The sequence below is a fragment of the Caenorhabditis briggsae genome (genome assembly GCF_000004555.2).
Source record: "Caenorhabditis briggsae complete genome, chrX, whole genome shotgun sequence".
Taxonomy (NCBI): domain Eukaryota; kingdom Metazoa; phylum Nematoda; class Chromadorea; order Rhabditida; family Rhabditidae; genus Caenorhabditis; species Caenorhabditis briggsae.
The window spans coordinates 16,427,087-16,447,380 of record NC_013491.2 but is presented as its reverse complement, the minus strand read 5'-3'; the positions used below and the strand labels follow the sequence as shown (position 1 = coordinate 16,447,380).

Sequence of the window (20,294 nt, the reverse complement as noted above, 5' to 3'; positions counted from 1 at the left end):
GGCCCTTCTAATACAGGTTTTACGATAGCTGAAAAACCAGGAGTTTTCAAAAGTTTCTGTGAATGCAAAGTTCTCAATCTAGGTCTGTTTTATATTTTGCAAAGTTTTTAAAGTATTCCGACACTTGACAGCCAAGGTTCAGTTTCCTGAAAATGGTCAACATCAAAAGGAAAACACTTTTTTGTACATCTTATTGACCGATACTGTATACCGGAAGGTGCTAGCTGGGAAATCTGCAAACGGAACCCATCTGGTTGTTGACTAGGTGTTGACCCGAAAGATGGAGCATATAAAATGAGGTCAGCAGGAATAATGAATTGCGCTCGGGGACACATGTGGTCAGCCAGTCATCCACAATTTCATAATTGCCTAGCCACCAACAAAAACGATGGAAACAGAACAATAGCTGATGCTTAAGGCTTGATTTATATACTTTGGTCAAAACCAGGTGATGGTGGGAGAAAGTGCTCGTGAGGAAAATAGAAATGTGTTATTGATAAACAGGCATATGTGCATTTTCAAGTGGAGAGTTTGGTCAAAAACTGAGATAGGGAACTGTTGGGGAGGATGGTCACAAAAAGGCAGCTCTTCCTTTTCGTACAGTTTTTTTTTCTAAGCGCAAAAAAAGCAAAATATTTGCACTAGGTTTTTCTCTTTCTACGCTTAGGAATGTAAAAACAACGAGAAAAAATGCTTCAGCTGATCATCCGGTCAGCTGTGAGTCAGAGATAAGTGGAGGAGAGACAAGGAAGGATGTGTTGCGAAATATTTGGACGAATACAGTCGTTTTATAAGTTATTGTTTGGGAAGTGAGAATGTTTTGAAAAAAAAAACTTCTTAAAAGCGTACAGTGCCGGCCACAAATACATGAAAAAACGTGTTTTTGCAGTTGATTTTGACCGTTCTCAAGAGTCTGGAGCTTGTCTGATAAGTGTAGGATCACATTGAAAATTTTGAAGGTTTTAAAACAGATTTAGATTAAAAACTGTGCATTCACAAAATTTTTTTTTAATTCCTAAATTTTCAGCTACTTGGCAAATCCTGAAAGACACCTGATTATTCACTTTCTATACAAAAATAGGAAAAAAAGGTGTCTTCTAGAAATTGGCAAATAACTGAAAAACTAGGAATTTTCAAAAAATTCTATAAATGCAAAATTTTCAATCTAGATTTTTTTATACCCTCCAAAACTTTCAAAGTGATCCGACACTCAACAGCCGAGTTCGAGACTTCTGAAAATAGTTAAAATCAACTGGGTAACACGTTTTTTCATATATTCATGGCCGGCACTGTATGTATACCTAAAATTACAGCAGCCTAAAGCTTTGAATTAAAATTGACAAGTGCTTATCCGGTAAAAGGTCACTAGGAAATTACGAAACCTTTGAAATATCGAACAGGGAGACTCAGGCATTCACAATGGAGTAAGTAACAATGGAAAAATGTCCAAATTGCCGCTGCAACTTAACAAGCATGACGCGAAATTGAACATTTACACTCTGCGCTGGTCGAAACTTTCCTAGTTTACAGTAACTATTGAAAACTGAAGTGGGGCCGATTGTGTTCATTATTAGAGAAGCGAACGAAAAAGAGAAAGACAATTCTGGCCCACACAACAATGACGAAACCCTACTGGGGTCGATTGGACGGTTGGGAGAGAGGAATTGGATGCGGCTGCTAAGAGAGAAGACAACAATGGCGGTTATATTATATGGTATGCGAGGAGAGGGAGGGTGTGTGGAAGACAAAAAAGAGGGCACACGGAGGAGAAGGGCCACCGAAGCGCGACTCAAGGTTAGGCCCACTCTTCACAGTCCCCAGGTCAATCTAGTGATGACTGACGCGTCCTCGGCATGAGGGTTGTCAAGTCATTTTGTTTCTGTTTCTGTTTCCCCCTGGGTTGTTTTTTGTACAAAAGAATAAGGAGAAGGAGGAAAAGAGGATTTCGTTCTCTTTTTTGCCTTCTTTTTGGAGCGATTTTGAGGTTGTTTCGACTTTGCGAGGGCAAAGGCGAGCAACTAGACGAACCAGAAACCAATTGTTCAACTGGATGATGGAAAGAACGGTGCAAACATTGGCTTTTCTCCCCAAATTGACCACCGCCTCCATGTTTGTGCATATTTAGGGGGTCTCTGCTGCACGAAAAATGGCCTCTTCTTGTATGAAAGGAGGGTTCTTTCCGCGCGGCGCGTTAAGCGGTGGGTGGTGTTGGCGTTAAGGCGGTCGGCACGGATCAAGGTTATACTATTTCGTACGAGAAACCAAAAAAGGGCACCTTGTAAGAGATTGTTAGAGCTGGAGTAGATGTCAGGGCGTGATAAATATGGGGGTTAGTGGTGGGAAGAGATGGATAGATAAACAAATAATGCATAACGACGAATCTGGCACAAAAATACTATTCAATACTGATTAAGGAAGTTTAAACGGGAAAATTTTCAACCGGCCAGTTCGAAAATTCCTTCGTACGAATAAACCCACCATTGAATGCCAAAATTTTGTGTCACCATCACCATGTTATTGCATCCTTCCAGAAACTAGTTCGATTTTTTCATTGAAATACTATAATATCCCAAAAAAATAAAATACATTGGAATGCTATGGCATTTTAAAAACCGGTCGTTCCTTTTTTTAAGATGGATAAAAAATATGGAGAATCGACAATTAAAGGCCTAGTATTTTCGGGTATTTTTTCTTGTAAAAATTAAACTATTTGCGGTATAATGGAATGGGTTCAATAGTTCAAATGATTTTCTATAAATATAGGCGATTTGGAAGAATTCGAACCAGGTACCAGTTTAACTTTTTTAAGAAGAAGGAAGTTTTTTTTTGTTACGATTTGAACAATTATAGGCCCAGGCGGAGAAGGTTTCAGTTCAAGGAAAATCACAAACGTCAATTTTAATATTACCCGGAAATCGGAGTTACACAATTAATAAAAATAAAGATAACGAAAAAAGTTTAACGGTGTTTATCAACAAAAAAATTAAATACAGTGAATGCTCTGATAGAAGCTCACCCTGTACGTCCACTTTGAGCTCAATTATCTCGGTTGCTTCAAGAGATATCAAAAATCTGCCAACAGATAAAATGTTTTTTGTAGAATTACCAACATTTTACCAGTTGACAGAATTTTTATATTTTTTTGCAAACACGAATTTCAATGAGCTCAAAGTACACGTATAGGGTAGGCTTCCACCGGTTAAAGAATTTACGGTATCTGCAAAAAGTACATCACTCAAAAACCAGAACCCATTTTAATTTATTCAAGTCTGAATTACCAAAATTCACGTTTTGAAGAACATTTGCTTCAGATTTATAGTTCGACAGAAATAAATTTGTTGAAAACAAACCTCTTTTTTTTATCACTCAAATACCGTAAAACCTATATAATAGATGATCCCTCACACGGTCAAGTTTGAGCTTGTTTATCTCAAATACTTTGCAAGATATTAAAACTTTGTTGACAAATAAATTTTCCTAAAATTATGATAAATGTTTTATCAGTTGACAACATCTTCATATCTTCGACAAGAATTGAGGAAATTTAGATCAAAAAAAAGTTAGTGAGTCCTTCTATTGAAGGGTTTACAAATCATACTTTCTTGAAAACATTCCTCGAGGAGTTCATTTTTTGTTTAGAATCCCTCTGCGATCATCAGTTTTAAAAAATTATGTTTCCTTCTCACAAAAATCAGTAAAGTGTCATGAAAATCGCTGAAAAAAGTCATGAATAAGGCACACGAAAACTTCGAATGCTCACCCGGTTGAACCGTGTTCAGTCATCAGAACTAACATGATGATCTTCATTTTCATTCACCTGATACAACGTGTTATGCTCAAAAATTATATTGATGTTTTCATATTGAAATAAAGTGCGCTAAAACAACCCACATTTTTCAAAAGTGTCCTTTCTACAAAACGTCAATTATAGCCACCTTCCATTTGCTCTTTGATCTCTCTCCATTTTCAGAACAGTTGAAAACAACACTCTCCGTTTCTTCGTAAGAGCACACACTCTTCGTTACCCCTGATAAGAGCACACGGGTTATCAATCTTTCTTTTTTCTTTCTATTCACCCTTCTGACTATATAGCAAATTACATGAATTTTGTTTTCTTCATCTCGTTTTTCATATTCATTGTCTTTATCCTCCTTTTCAAACATCTCATTTATTCTGAATATGTTTCGACATTTGCCTCTTTTCTCATTTCCTCGGCTCCCGAAAATTTTCTTTCGATTACATGCGTACATACACAATTTTCTTATTAAGGTTTATTTCTTTCGATATCTACGGGAAAAGGCCATTATTATTTGTGGGCGTGCTTCTTGCACAATATCCTCCCAAATCTCCTTTTTTTTCGCATCTTCCTTCTTGCTCATTTTCATTCTTCTCCTCCTCACAAGTCGAGGCAACCAACGGATTTTTGTGTTCTTCAGCATCAAATGTTTTAACCGATACTGACAATGAGAAGCTTCCTATTTCTACTGGCTCTGCTAGCTGTTTCAACGTCTGGAGAGCTTCTTCCAATGTATTCGGAAACTGATGAGGAAATCGCCAAGGCCAACCAATCCAAGGTCAAGAATCAGGAGTTTGTAAGCGTCATGAATCATCGAAGTAAGTTAAATGGGTGATGGAAGGGTCTTTCTAATAAAAGGACTCTTCCAAAAAGGGCTTGTAACATTATGAAGACCCTCTTCAAAATGTTTTTTTTTTCAAATTCAAAATTTTCGTACTTTTTCAGTAAAAATATTTGGAAAAACCCAATTTTCACAACAATTTGTTGGAACACTTGCTTGCTTTATAATTGTAAAATTGACTGATTAAAAAGCCCCTGCAATAGAAGGGCCCTCAGGAAATATCCTGAAACAATAGACCCCTGGCCTACTAATACAGGTTTCACGGTAGATTTAAAGATGGATCTGCTTCATGAATACTGAAATCATTCAAATTAAATTGATGATTTTAGATTATTTTGCTTTCTCTGTCCCTGTAGAAATTCAATGCCGTCCTGAGAAAGTTAAGGATTCTAGTTTAAAATGTTCATTATTCCAGAAGTTTGGCACATTCGCTACTAGGGCCTCCAATACAGACTTGTTTCTCAGGGGAAAATTCTTGCCCTGTAAACATGACGGTCAGGTCGTTAGATGCACGGTAGTTCCTCTAATACTGACGTAGTTTCCCAAGAGACAATTTTTGCCCTTTAAAACACCCATCGCCTCCTCAACGACCGAACGTTTATATTTTCCACTCCCTACCGGGCAGATGTGCAGGGTTAATTGATTGGTCCATCTACCAAAGAGGCGGTCTTGAGTACGGCTCCCGCCGCGGTGGTGAGTGAAGATACCCCGTTCCAGGCTGTTCGGCCTCTTCACTCCCCTGTGCACCTGATTGATGGTATAATTACCTATCCTATCTTTTGCAGTTTTAATTTTATTAAGATCATCCATTATTTTATGCTTTTTGGAAAATTTAGTGTTGAAAAAAATATACCGTAAAAACTCTATTAGATAGCCATGGCGTGGTCTAGGGTGGCATTGTATTAGGGGGTGGCATCCAATTAGAGGCTGGTACTTTATTGTTCGAAGCCAATTTCTACTGAAATTCATCACAAAAGGACTCGATTTTCAACTTTTTCATAATATAATTTTTGAGGTTTTCTTGATTTTTCTACTTTTTTAGAGACTTTCGGAGTCTGATATTATCCTGAAAACATTTTTGACAAATACAATACCTAAAAGCTAGGAAACCATAAAATGATTTTTTGTGTTATTCGTCAATATTTACCACAGTGACATCAAATCCGCAGTGGCATTATATTAGGGGCTGGCACTCTATTGTTTGGAGGTGCTCCAGGATGGCACTATATTGGAGGGTGGCATTCTATTAGGGGTGGCTATCTAATAGAGTTTTTCGGTATATTGAAAATCTTCCACTTAATTTAGCATTTCAAAAGCGATAATATTTTTTATAAATTTTGTCATGCACTTGATTATGATTTTTTTGAGAGAACGTTGGACCCGTAAACGAAAAAGAGTACCGTATTTCCTCTGAAAGAAGATTACCCAAACCGACTACTTTGAACTCAATGATTTCGATTTGGGTGTAAGGTATTAAAAATGTGTCAACTGATAAATCATTCATCATAATATCACCAACATTAACACATTTTTGATATCTTTCGCAGGAATCGAGATAATTGAGCTCAAAGTTGACGGTTGGGTAAGCTTCTATTAGAGGAAGTACCGTAAGTTCAACATGTTTCTTGTTCCTCATTTTTGAATGATTCCAAAATAAAGATAGGCTTGCTTTTTAGAGATTGTGCATAAAATTTAGAATGAATATTTTTTCTGATGGACTCGTTTACTCAACTAGTAAAGTTGGAAGATAAATTCCAATACATGTCAGAAGCTTGTCAGAATAGTTTTGTGCTATTTCACCAAGGAAATCGGTATCGGTATTTGCAAAAGTACATAGGCAGATATTCTTCGGTTGTTCTGAATGTTTCAGCGGAAACAGATTTTTGTTTTGTTCTGACGTAAATTTGATGAAATTATTAAAATTTTGGTTATTTTCTTCCAAAACATAAAACTATATTTTTTGATCTTTTTTTTGCCTTTCAATTTTAAGAGCGCTGTCGGCTTTAGAGTGCCTATAACCGACTTTTGAGATTGTGTTTCAGATTTTTCTAAAACGTGTATGAAAAGTCAGAATAACAGTATTTTTTCGGTAGCTACAGTATGCCCAATCCCTTCTAATCTTTTTGCTTTAGCATTTCCCTGAAAATCCAAATAAAGTGATATTCAATTGGGCTTTTAGCCCACATCCAATCACAATTTTCTCGACGGAAATATGACATTTATTTTTATTGCCTATACAAATAGTGTTTTCCCCTTCTAAATCAGCTCTATCTGTCTACAAAGGAAACTAATTTCCTATAATTGTTTCTGTAATCTTGCCACGCCCCTTGTGCTATCGGTTTTCGGCTCATTCTATAGCTCCACTGCTATTACTGACATCGAATATGTGTTCGATCACGTCGCTTAAACTTCATCTCGGATGTACTCATCCAATTAAGCCAAAAAAGCCGAAAGAAGAATTAATCCCAGATAGTCAGTATAAATTTTTGTATTTTCTGAAGAGTAGGTTGAATTTTTCAGGCTACGCGTATACTTCGGCATTCTTGATCCTGGTGTTGTTTGCGGCTGTTATCTGGTGCCACGTCGCTTCGGCTCGCAAGTCACGTCGTCTAGCCCAGTTCGAGCAAAGGTAAGCTTAAGGGGCATGAAATTAAAGTGAACAATTTCAAAACAAATCACCTGATCAAGAGGTTATAAAAAGTTCCGCGCATTTCTAAACATGGTTGCATTCTGTACTTTCTGGCTGATAAGATTTCAACTCTCGAAATTCTCACAAAGCAAACTGAAAAAAAAAACATTTTGATACAAATACTTTATTTACAGAGGAGCGCCGGTCCCACCCGTCGAGTGGTCACCACTTCTCCAAGAACGCAAAAACCTCCGTCCACCGCCACCGTACAGCCAAGTTGTCTGAAAAGCTGGACACGGTGTGGCTTTGTTAAATCTTTTCATTTCTTTTTATATGTCTCTGATTTTTTTTTCATCCTTTCAAACAACCAATCCTTATTGTTTACCTTTTCTTTTTCATTGTTTTTCTTCCAACCTTCTTTAATGTTTATCCGAAACTCACCCCATTAAATTTTAAACACACTGAAACTGAACTGAACTGACCTTTTTTTACTTCCCCGACCGACTAATTTATTATATCAATTGGACAAAAAAACCGACCACATTTTAATCTACCTACAAACATTTATTTTGATTTTCCACCGACCACTATATTAACTTCCGATCGAAAACCTTTTCTCACAATTGTCAGAAATGACCAATATGTGACTGTTGCATAATTTTCCTGACTTTGATGTAAACCAACAATTGTAAGAACTATGAAAAGTCATGTTAATAAAAACTTGTTGAACTAAAATTATGTTTGAAAGAGGGGAAAATCTCCGGGGTTTTTTTTTGGATGGTACGGTATGTATTTCACAGGACGCGGGGTTTCAAATATGACAGCGGTTGTCCGCCCAGCTTGTGGCTCAGTTGTTGGCTACCCAGCGCTTCAACCTTTGGGCCTTCAAGTTCAACTTTTCGAGATTTTCATAGAAACAAAATTTTGGGAAAATTTTTTTTTTGGGAAAATTTTTTTTCATGAACTTTCCTCCACCTTCAAGTATGAAGTATAGGCGGGCACCAAAAGTCAACTTTGCAGGTACATAGACACAATTGTTTTAGTCAAGCTGTTCAAATATTGCAAAATGTAAAGTTACAAGTGGAAAAATGATTGATTAATTCAATTCGTTCAATGAATTTGGTTTAATGATCATTTATATATTGCAATTTGTTTTTAGGACTGATTTAGTTTCAAGCATAAAAACATATTTTCTGAAAGGAAGAATTTATTTAAAATATCAAAATCCAAGCCCCTTTCAAAAGTAGCTTTTTTTTACATTTCTTCAAATATTACTGTAATAAACATGTTCTTTGAGCTCAATTATCCCGGTTCTTGTAAACAATATCAAAATTTTGTTAAGTAAGAAATTGTTGCTAATTTTACGACAAACCTTTTTGCCACTTGTCAAAATTTTCATTACCATTCACAAGAACCGAGATGATTGAACTCAAAGAACACGTATATAACTGGCTTCCATTATAGATATTGAAGTATTTCGTTTCATCAGGTAGAGCAACCAATTTTGAATATCTTTTTTTTGACTATATTTTAAAAATATTTCGTTTTTGACTATATTTTAAAAATAGTTAAAATTTTCGAAAAAAAATCTAAAATATCAGCTTCTTTACAAACAGCGTACCGACCGGGCCGGGCCGGGCCATCACTTCATCGGCTAAAATTCTCATCGGACCGGCCCGTAATTCGTAATTTTGCAAGTATGATTTGAACCACCTCCCAATAGTATGATCGTAGCTTCTCATATTTTTGACAGAAATATGATTTTCAATAATTCTTGTCTATAAGAAAACGAACTTTGCCGCTGATCTTTCGTGTTTCGACCATATAAAAATCTGAGTATTACTATTTTTACGACTATTACGTTTTTTTCAAAACTCGCTTTAGGCGTCAACCCAATCACAATTATCATCATTCCTATTTTCCCAAACAGTCTACAACCCGTGCAATCTCTAAAGTTCAACTATAGAACAAATTGCTCTCTCTTATTCACCTGTTCCTCTTTTTTTCATAAACACCGCGCTGTCATTAAATTTGAAAGGTAAAGAAGAGAGAAAAAACCTAAGGGGGGAAAAAGAAAACGGCAATTTTGAGCAAACAGTCTTAACTCCCACTGCCTACATCCCATCGAGGCTCCCACGAGTTCTCTTCCCGTTTTTCTCTCTTTTTTTCTGATTTCTTTCTCGTAAATGGATATGACAGATTTGTTTTTTTTTTGGAAATTTCAAGAGATCCAGTGGTGTATTGTTTTTGTTATTATTATTATGATGCATGGCAGATAAAGCAAAAAGAATGCACCTTATCTTATCGAACCAAATATGCATTGTCTGTCTGTGCACACAATAATCAAACAGTGTTCTTTTGAACTAAAAAAAACTTACTGTACAACATTTGCATAACCTGCCGAGATACTAGATTTTTGCTCTCATAACTGTTTGAGGTTGATGTGTACGCCCATTTTGGACATGACAGGTGACGACCAGATTATCCAGCCGTGTCGAATTGTTTTCAAAACTTACGCCGGTGAAAAAATTGTATTTCAGAGTTTTCCTCTACACTCGTTTGTCATCTTTTTTGTGATTTTGGTATATCCCACAATTCAGCTGTTTCCAATTTTCAAGAAATTTTGAATATAATTTTTCATTGACCATTTATGAAATTTAATTTACGAGTTTTTACAACATGAATACTGTTATTTTGACGCTCTATTCGTTCACGTCACAGCATTTTTTCTTTTTCATTTTGCATAATCTCTGTTCAAATTTCATTCTCTCTTCTTATTCAATATGACCAGCTCGCTCAAAAATTCTTTATCATCATGACCATATTCAGAAATAGCGTCTAAAGGAGGAGCACACGGATGACACATCAATGTTTGAAATATCTCGCCTCCTCAGCCGCTCTTGTATCCACACTGGCTTTTCCTTCGCCAGCAGCTGACGACTCGCACGAAAATTGGTCGTCGCATAAATCGGTAAGTCCCTGATTTTCCTTTCTTGTGTTTTGGTTTGATTACGGTATTTCTGACGGTGTATTTGCACATGTTAAGACATCACGGTTTATCAAAAACAATTCATTCATTTTATCTGTTATTGTACTGACGTAAGACAGTCCAAACTTATTTTAGAAATTCTCCCCGTGGACCCCTACTCCAAAACCATCCACAATGGACGCAGGAACACAAACCAACGATTTGCGTACTACTAGAAATAACAATAATAACAATAATAATGAAAACTATGGCAGTTTAAGCCCTTCAGACATCAGGTACTTGGAAACGGTGAGTGGAAACCAAAATGATTTTTTTTCGTGTCCTTTTGTACAATAACCACGCGACGCCATAATGTTCTTTTTCAGTTTTTCTATTTTTTTTTGCGTCTCTCTTTTTTCTTTTGCCGCCGCACGAGATCATTGAAACAGTTTTTTTGGGGAGAGATTTCTGGTAAATGGTGCTTTCAGATCACAAATTTATCCCAACAAGCGTTGAATAATGTAAGGAGCACTCTGGACACACTGAACGGGATGGATCCGCCGATAACACAACAGCCAAGAGCACAATATCAAGTTGGATGGGGTAATCAACCATATCAGCAGAATTCGTGGACGCCACCGCCATATCCAACGCTTCCGCCTGATTCTCATGTATGATGGTTTCTTTTTTTTTTCAAATTCATCTATGGGGTTAACTTTTTGGGTAGAATTAAAGAATTTAAAAAATCACACTTTGAACAAGGCATGTGCACTTTTTTTCAGCTTCAAAATTTCACATTTTTAATTTTTCACATTACCAGTCAATAAGATACACAAAAGTATATTTTTCAGTTTATTTTCGGCCATTTTAGCATTTTTCTCACGAAGGAGCGCGACTGTCAAGTTTCAGGATGTCTTGAAAACTTTGAGAGATGTACAAACCTCAATTAAAAATTTTCCATTAACAGAATTTTTCGGAAAGTCCTAGTTTTTCAGCTATTTGCCAATTTCGAGAAGACACCTGTTACAGTACAAAAACGGGTCAAAACGATGTCTTACAAAAATAGGCAAATAGTTGAAAATCTAGAGATTTTCAAAATATCAGGGGTTTGCAAAAGTAATGCGCGTTTTTGATGCAACTTCCTTTTATTGTAAAACCAAAACAAGAGATCATCAATCAATAAGATATTCTCCATTATTGTTCACTACTTGCTGCCAACGTGTGCGTAATTCAGCGATGCCTTTCTTGAAGAACTCCTCTGGCTGTGACTCGAAATAGTCCGCCACCCAAATTTGCACTTCTTCACCGCTTTCGAACTTTTTCGCGGCCAGATGATGTTGCATGGATCGGAATAGGTGATAGTCCGATGGTGCCAAATCGGGACTATATGGCGGATGAGGCAGCACTTCCCAGCCCAGCTCCTGAGTTTTCTGCTCAATGATTTTTGCAGTGTGTGGTCGAGCGTTGTCATGGAGCAAGAGTGTTGTCGAAGTGTTCACGCCTTGGCGTTTGAGAGCTTGGTCCACACGGTCCAGCTGATCTTTGTAAAGGTCCGCATTCACCGTTTGACCAGGTCTCAGAAGTTCAAAATGCACGAGACCTCGTGTGTTCCACCAGACACATATCATCGCCTTCTTTCTGTGGATTTCCGGTTTTGGAGTCGGTTTCGGGGTCTCGCCAGGACTCAGCCACTGTTTTTTTTTTCTCCCATTATTGTCCCACTGAATCCATTTCTCATCCGATGTCAAAATCGAATCGAAGAAACCACGATTTTTGGAGTGGCGCATCAGAATATTGGCAACTTCAACACGTCTTTCCTTGTTCGAATAGGAAAGCTCATGAGGGACACATTTTCCACATCTGTTTGTCTTTTCGATTGCATGCAAATGTCTGGAAATTGTGGAAAAATTGCAGTCGGACTGCTCCGAGAGACTGAGAGTAGTTTGGCAAGGACTTCAATTGCTGCTCTCAAGGCATCGTTGTCCACCTGCTCTGGACGACCAGGGCGCGATTCATCTTCCAATCTTTCATCTCCGCTCCTGAAGCGCTGAAACCAGCGGCGACACTGACTTTCGGATATAGCTTCTTCACCGAATACAGGAGAAAGTGAGTGGTGAGCTTCGGCAGCCGATTTTCCTTCCTTAAATTGGTCCCACAAAAATGCTCAAAGGCGAAATTTTCGGTCGGATATCTTCTAGAATGTTTTTTTTAATAGAAATCAAATTAAAACAGCAATATAATATAACAAAATGAAGCCCAAAAACGCGCTTTTTAAAACAAAAAAAAATTAAACACAAACCGTTTGTTTTGGGTTAGATACAAAACACCAAACTTGACGCGCATTACTTTTGCAAACCCCTAATATTATATAAATGCAAAATTTTCAATTTTGTATCGTTTTACATCCTTCACGATTTACAAAGTAATCGGAAACTTGACAGTCGAGTTCCAGACTTCTGAAAATGGTCAAAATCAACTGAAAAAAGTCTTTTTTTTTCTTATTGACCGGTACTGTATATGGTTGACGAGGCATGTGCATGAATTTTCAAATTTTATATTTTCGCTTTTTTTTGTTCTTATCTGCATTTTCCTTTTCTACGTCCCTTCGCATCTTATGCCTTTTCTAGCTCTTCGTCCATTCTGAATCTCCACACTTTCCACATGATCCCAAACCACCCAAGCCACCTCATTTCCCTCCGGTGAGTTTTCATTTATTTTCCCAATTCATCATCACCCTGTTTACCCTCTGCCACCTGCCTACCCATTTCCACCCGAAACATTTTGAAACTTCAAAACCTTGGCGCTTCCTTTTTCTTTCAAGAAATTTCTTGACAGACCGAGAAAAAACCACGGGCGAGTTTTTTGGGTTGACATTCGGCATTAGAACTTACGAGAATTGAACAAATAATCATCCGATGGGGGGCACTGAATCATCATCGTGTGTGTGAGCGTTTTTTGTCTGTCGAAAAAATCTGTCCACCTCTTCTTCTGATCCTATTTCTTTCCTCTCTTCTTTTCTTACTCAACTTTAATCAACAATTATGAAATTTCGTAAAAATCAACCAGAAAATGAGGATGATGACCCTTGGTGGAAAGTGAGTCGGACAGAAAAAAAACCGTGATTTCCTACAAATGTCATATTTGTGAAGTCAATGTTTGTTTGCTATTTTTTCTCAAAATGGACACACCAAGCAATATATACAACAATCAAGACTAAAAATATATAAGACGAGAAGTCGTGACCAAAAATGGGACAAAAACATGGAATCTAAATTTTTGGGAAGACCTAAAAACAATTTTTCAGCCAACGACTCCTCAATACTATGATCCATACTATGGTGGAGATCACAAAAACAATGAACGAGGTGGTGTGAATGCAGTTGCCCTGGGATTGGGTCTCGGTATCCCATTGGGAGTTATTGCATGTGCTCTGGCGGTATTCATATTTTTCTGGTGCAGGAAAAGGAGGAGGCAGAATAGGAATCCGTTCCCGGTACCGTTTGCCAAAAAGGGAAACGACTATGAAACACAGTTGGATAGTCCGGCGTATTCCATGTGAGTATTTTTTTTCTGGGGAATACATTTCTTAAGTTCATCCCGAACTACTGTATTTGTTTCAATAGAAGCTCATCCTACACAAGAATTATGAGATCAGTTGTCTCAGTTCCTTTGAATGATATCAAAAATTTGTCAACTGGTAAATTATTTATCATAACAATACAATTTTTTTCAGTTGACAGATTACTGATATCTTTCAAAGAAAACGAAATAATTAAGCTTGAATTGGATGTACAATACGTGTCAATCAAATACACAAAAACTTAATTTCCAGTTGTTTTGTCGCCATTTTGACCTTTGTCAGATGGAGCTTGGGCTGCCAAATTTCCGATTACCTTGAAATTTCTGGAAACTGTAAGACAAACTTAAGTTGAAAGCTTTCCGTTTAGAGATTTTTTGAAAACTCCAAGTATTTTAGCTATTTGCTGATGTCCAAATACTGCCTCTTTTTTACACTTTTGATAGAAATACGGGCCAAAAATAGATATGTCTTAGAAATTGGCGAAAAGAAAGCACTGAAAAACTAGGGCTTTTAAAAATATTCTGTGAGTGCAAAGTTTTCAATCTAGGTCTGTTTTACATGTTTCAAAATTTCAAAGTGATCGGAATATTGACATTGTAGCTGCAGACCCTAAAAAATGGTAAAGATGACAGAAAATCAACTGAAAAATGTGTTGTTGTGTATCTATACCGGTACAGTACAGGGCGCAAACACAGTGTGAAATTTTTATTTGAGTCGATAGTTTCTAATTTGGTGAGGCAGTTTTCTTGTTTTCAAAACTTTTTGGTAAATACATTGTACAGATTTGGTGAAATGAATCAAAAAACGTGACTCATGCATAAGTACAGTCACGGTCCATTGAAGCTGTAGTGACCATTCAGAAATCTAGATTGAAAACATGAAACCAAAATGTAAGCATCAGTTACATGGTTAACAACAAATACGTTCAAGAACTGTAATCTTTAAAATCACGTTCTGGTGAAATCAACAGCATTTCATGATCTTTCTGATCTGTTTCACAAGTTGTACTCCGGAAAATTTCAGACATGACCCTTGGCTGCTTGATAGAAACAACCTGGAAATCAACTACTCCAAAAAACTTGGAAGCGGTGCTTTTTGTAACGTTTTCAAAGGAAAAATCAACGGCGAAGCCCCGGTTTCCACAATCCACCCCGGTCAGCGAACACAACAACTTCGCGACTGTCCCGTTGCTGTCAAAATGCTGCCAAGCTTTGCTGATGATGCCGCCCGATCGGATTTCATGCAGGTTGGAACACATGATCCACTTTTTTCTTACTATAGTTTTTTTCGTTTCTAGGAAATCAACTTCATGAAGTCACTCGCCTATCATCCACATCTGGTTTCTATGCTGGGATTTGTAGCTGATCGGAAATCACCGTATCTGTTGGTTGAGTTTTGTGAACACGGAGATTTGTTGCATATGATTCGAAATCGCAAGCAAGAAATTATTGATGTAGGAACAGTTTTGATTAAAAAACACTATAAAGAATTACAGGGACCCGCAGTATCCCTAGACGGGCTGAAAATCAAAGACCTGTTGATGTTTTCCTGGCAGATTAGCAATGGACTTGTGAGTGCAAACAGTTTATGACAGTCTACTAGTGTAGTTTATGTCGATTTAGGAATACCTAAACAACATCGGATGTATTCATCGTGACATCGCCGCACGTAACGTGTTGGTTGACTCATCGAACACCTGTAAAATAGGGGATTTCGGATTGTGCAGGTTGACAGATTCACTTTTGTATACCGCAAGAGGTGGACGGCTACCATTGAAATGGATGGCTCCTGAATCATTATCTTCCTACGAGTACTCATTTAAGAGTGATGTGTAAGTAAAAAATATTTATGCAGTAAAGGTCATAAACTTATGCCAAAATGTTTTTAGTTGATTTTTGGTCATTTTCGCAAATTTTCCGAAATCTGGAACTTGACAAATAGTTCAGAGGGTACAAAAACTTCGGGGTCATTTTGGTACAAAGTAAAAAAATAATTTCGTACCTCTGAATTTTTTTGCATTCCCTTGTACCCTTTGTTCTGGAGTTCGGCTGCCAAGTTTCCCATCATTTTGAAAGTTTTTGAGGGTTTAAAACAGACCTAGATTGAAAATTTTGCATTTCCAGAATTTCGCGAGATTGCCTTGTTTTCCAGCTATATGCCAATTTCTCAAAGAAACTATTTTTACCACGTTTTCTGTACGAAATGGAGCAAAATACATGTCTTTCAGAAATCGGCAAATAACTGAAAAAATTTGGATTTTTCAAAAAAATTCTGTAAATGTAAAGTTTTCAATTTGATTTTATTTCACACTTTCCAAATTTTTCAAAGGGAACAGACACTTGACAGCCGAGCTCCAAACTCTTCAAAATAGTCACATTTCTCTGAAAAACACATTTTTCAAGACATCTTATCGGTACTTATTAGAATGTCGCATCAGTATACATTTTAAGTGAGCTGGAATATTTTTCAGATGGTCCTATGGAGTTTTGCTCTGGGAGCTCTTCTCTCTTGGTGAAGTTCCATATGCTGAAGTGCAGACAACTGAGCTGCTCACGACTCATAGATCTGGAAAACGACTTTTGAAACCGGAATATTGTCCAGATGAAATGCAAGTCTATAAGAATACAAAAGCAATATTTTATCAAGTTATTGATTTAGCTACGACGTGATGAGGTCCTGTTGGCAAGAACTCCCGGATGATCGTCCAGCTTTCCAACAAACCTGCTCAATTCTGGCACAGATGCTGGAAAAAGCAACCGAAAACTATGGATATCTGATACCAAAGCATTTCAATAACCAGACAAGAGACCCGTCAGAGCAGTGCGACAATGTGTAGATATAACAATCTTACCTCTTGAAATACCCCTCATTTTTGTAACGGGTGGCTGAACATGTACGGAACAATAGGTTCCATCAATTCCTTATCGGTAGATCACACTGTTAATTATCTTGTTTTTTTGTAATCTGTATTAAAATGAACATAAAATCTTCAGATGAAAAATGTCTGTTTTTTGCTGAAGACACATCTTCTATATTGGATTCAAAATAATCTAGTTTCCGAAACGTTAGCCATGTGTTCTATAAAAAGTAGGAGGGAGATGATAAGAGACGAATAATATAATGAAATTGTAATGGGTATAAAAACCAGAAAACGCGAGGATCGAAAGAAATGTTGGAAAAGTGGGAAAGGGGAGGGGTGGAAGAATTATATCAGAAATATTTGGAATGCAATTTCTGATCTGTTGTCGGTTTTGAAGCATTTTTGAAAATTTTTACATGAAGATTGCATTCATTTAAACGTGTATATCTTTTTTTTGAATACATTTTGACTGTCTAAACATTTTTTAATTGTCAAAGGTTTTTGAAGCTTTGGTTTTTCTTTTTCTCGCATTTGCTTCCTTTCTCTCAATTCTACATATGTCTTACGTGTTTAGAATAAATTATATGTAGGATCTCAAACTATGGAGGCCTTTATTGGAAAAATTCTCTCTGAAAATCAATGAAAATGAAAAAAAAAATAAAGTACCGTAATTTCAAGCCAATTTTAAATGCTATTTTTAGGATTTTCTGGGGATTTTCACCGTTTTCTCAGCTTAATTGGAAATGAAATATATTTAAAAGTGAAGATCATTCAAAAAATTATGAAAATTGAAAAAAATTATGAAAATTGTCAAAAAATTAAAAAAAAATATAGATAAATGGTATTAATAAAGGCTCGAAATTGCGGTTTAATCACTTTGAAAAATAAAATAAAAATTTTTATGCTTGTATGTTCATGCTTTTCACATCCTCATACTTTTCATTTTTCCAATTTTCGTTGTCCATGTTTTTCCTCTTTTGAAAGAATAAATATCCATTGAAATTCGTGTTTTTATGAATTTCTCCGTTTTCTCTTCCTCGGGATATTATATCTAACTGCCCTTTTGTGACCTTAAAGTGCGTTTTATTACTATTCCACTTTTTTCTCATTTTCAGACAATTCCACTTTTGATCTTTATTGGAAGGTTTTATACATAATTTTAATTTAATTGTGATCTTTTTTCAAAATGTTGACACTTAAATGTATCTTGTTTCACCGTCCTTCTTCTCACCTTCTTCTGAATGTTTGTTATTGAAACTAATACGATTATGCTTACAAACATCCCCAGCGACTCCTCATCGTCCCTCCTCGGACTTGTTTCATACCTTCAGCTTTACCATTTCTATTGCAAAATTTTTTACGATTTCAATAAGGGATTTGAACGGTCTGTTTTCTGTTTTCCCTGCTTCTTCTTTCTTTTTTTTTCCGCCTAGTTGCAATGTTTATATGAGAAGAGTAGAGAAGAAAGTAAATTTAAAGCGACCCTGAATAGAGGGAAGAAGAAAGTCTTTCAAAGTACATAATCGTACTATCTTCCAGTTCGTGCTTGCTATTCTGGTGATTCATCTGAATATCTATTGTGTCTGATTTTTCATCATCTGAATACGTACAATTCTTTTTTTTTTTTGGTTTTAAGAAAGCAGTACCGGCCGGAGAGGAAAAAATTCATTTCGAAGGAAGTCTTTGTTTTGTTCCGCTTGAACTGATTCAAAACCAGATAGTATAAAATTGGACTGATTTGGATTCATTTGATTTGAATTTACCACGATTGATTCCGATTGTGATTGTATTTTCGATTTCAGAAATTTCAAATTTTTGAGTTTTTCTGTTGATTTTGACCTTTTCTAAGAGCCCTCCAGTTTCCGACCCCTCTGCAAATGTTGGATAACGTAAAACAGGTGAAGCTTGAAAATGCATTCACATTTTTTAAATTTTCTATTTTTAGCTTTTTTCACTTTTTCCAGTACCAAAACGGACAAAAGAGGGATGACCTTCAGAATTCGACAAACTAGGATTTTCCGGAAAATTCTGTAAAAGCAAAGTTTTCAATTTTGATCTGTGTTCCCCTCCAATATTTTCAAAATTCTCTGACACTTGACAGCCGAGCTGGGTGTTCGGAACAGAATTCGGAATTCCAGCAATTCCGCAAAATTTTTCTGAATGAAATTCTGACCGAAAATTTTCCGAAGCTTTTTACGGAATTAGAGATTTTCGGACTACAGTATGTCTCGATTGCTTGTCGCGATTGCAAAATTGTTTGCGGGCGGAACGTCTTTTAATTTTTGCGTTTTCAAAATGTTTTTGTCGATTATTCACTTATTTTTCAAATTGAAGTTTTCAAATTGAAAAAATAGAATTTCTACTTTAAAATTCCAACTTCCAAAAGATTCCAAAAACTGCAACAGTCCAAAAATTTCAAAATCAAAATAATCAGAAGTTCCGAAATTCCCAAGTGAAAAAATCGAAAAATTCCGAGTTTACGAAAATTTTGAATTTTCATAATTAGACTATTCCGAAATTCTGAAATTTTTAAAATAGGAACTTTTGACATTCCGAAAAATTCCGAAAAGGTCATGCCGAACTGTACGTAATGATTCAAAATGTCCCATTTGTTGATCAGATTGCACTGAAATACATAAATCACGTTGCAAGTTGGTCAACAGTTCCATTGTATTTCAACATTTCACAATAAAAATCATTGCTATTCCTTTTCCTGAATGATCATCTGAATGGTCAATGGTCATTCATGTTTTTTTTCTTTTTTTTTCGACTGAAAATATAAACAAAACAAAAATTTTGAAACCTCCCTGTTCGTCATTCAGCCAAAAATATTTCATTGTGATTTTCGTTTTGTTTCTTAAAATTCCATTTAAATGCCATTCCGCAAAAACCATTATCGTTCTCCCCCTTCCCGACCACAAAAGTGTCAATTAAGAGCGAACAGTTTCGAGAAAAAGAAAAGGAGGGGAAGAAAAATCCGGTACAATTTGCCAGTGGCAAACTTCATTTAATTTGCTTTAGACCTCTTTCGTTTTATCATCACTTTTTGATAACATTCCTCAGATACTATTATTTTCCTTTCTGTTTTATCTATCCAGGACTTTTATTTAATTTTCTTTCTTCTGACTGCACAAATTTCAAGTCGTACCTCCTGGACTGGGGGGCTATATTGTTTATTTGTGTAGGCATTCATTGATAACAAGGTAAATGATAATAATACAGATGGCCATTCTCCTAACATCACATGGAACAACATGTTGGGCGAACATTTTTATAGGATGATGTTGTGTGTTACAAACTTTCCTTTGCAAGATGTCAGCATCAAGTGACAAGGTCGGTGAAAAAGAGATGAAAAGAGCCTATACCGCAATTGCAACCTGCACATCCGCACACACACTATTTATCTTATCTCTTTTTTCTCTCTTTTCATCCAGCTGACAGATTGCTTATCACACTAATCATCTGTTTGTTACTAGATTTTCTTTTCTCGCCCCATCAGTTACGCTATGTTGCTGATCGTGAACATCAGGAATCAAAATTTTGCTTTCTATTTTTGTTCCCAATCATGTGGTTTTTTTTTTCCATGGAAACATAGAGCCACGAAAAAAATTACAGCAGGT

The 20,294-nt window shown here is 36.4% G+C and overlaps 2 protein-coding genes across 2 annotated transcripts; both read left to right on the top strand.

Moving 5' to 3' along the window:
• Positions 1 to 4,463: 4,463 nt before the first annotated feature.
• On the top strand, positions 4,464 to 7,551 carry CBG22766 (the record flags this gene model as incomplete). The annotated part of the gene is made up of 3 exons (XM_002645467.1): positions 4,464 to 4,614; positions 7,158 to 7,266; positions 7,461 to 7,551. 3 exons carry the CDS (start codon positions 4,464 to 4,466, stop codon positions 7,549 to 7,551), a joined length of 351 nt encoding a protein of 116 aa, XP_002645513.1.
• A 2,572-nt stretch (positions 7,552 to 10,123) lies between these two features.
• On the top strand, positions 10,124 to 16,650 carry Cbr-kin-9 (the record flags this gene model as incomplete). The annotated part of the gene is made up of 12 exons (XM_002645468.1): positions 10,124 to 10,237; positions 10,391 to 10,543; positions 10,723 to 10,905; positions 13,539 to 13,789; positions 13,858 to 13,931; positions 14,497 to 14,546; positions 14,785 to 15,060; positions 15,112 to 15,267; positions 15,310 to 15,384; positions 15,437 to 15,645; positions 16,285 to 16,422; positions 16,473 to 16,650. 12 exons carry the CDS (start codon positions 10,124 to 10,126, stop codon positions 16,648 to 16,650), a joined length of 1,857 nt encoding a protein of 618 aa, XP_002645514.1.
• Between the last annotated feature and the right edge of the window lie 3,644 nt (positions 16,651 to 20,294).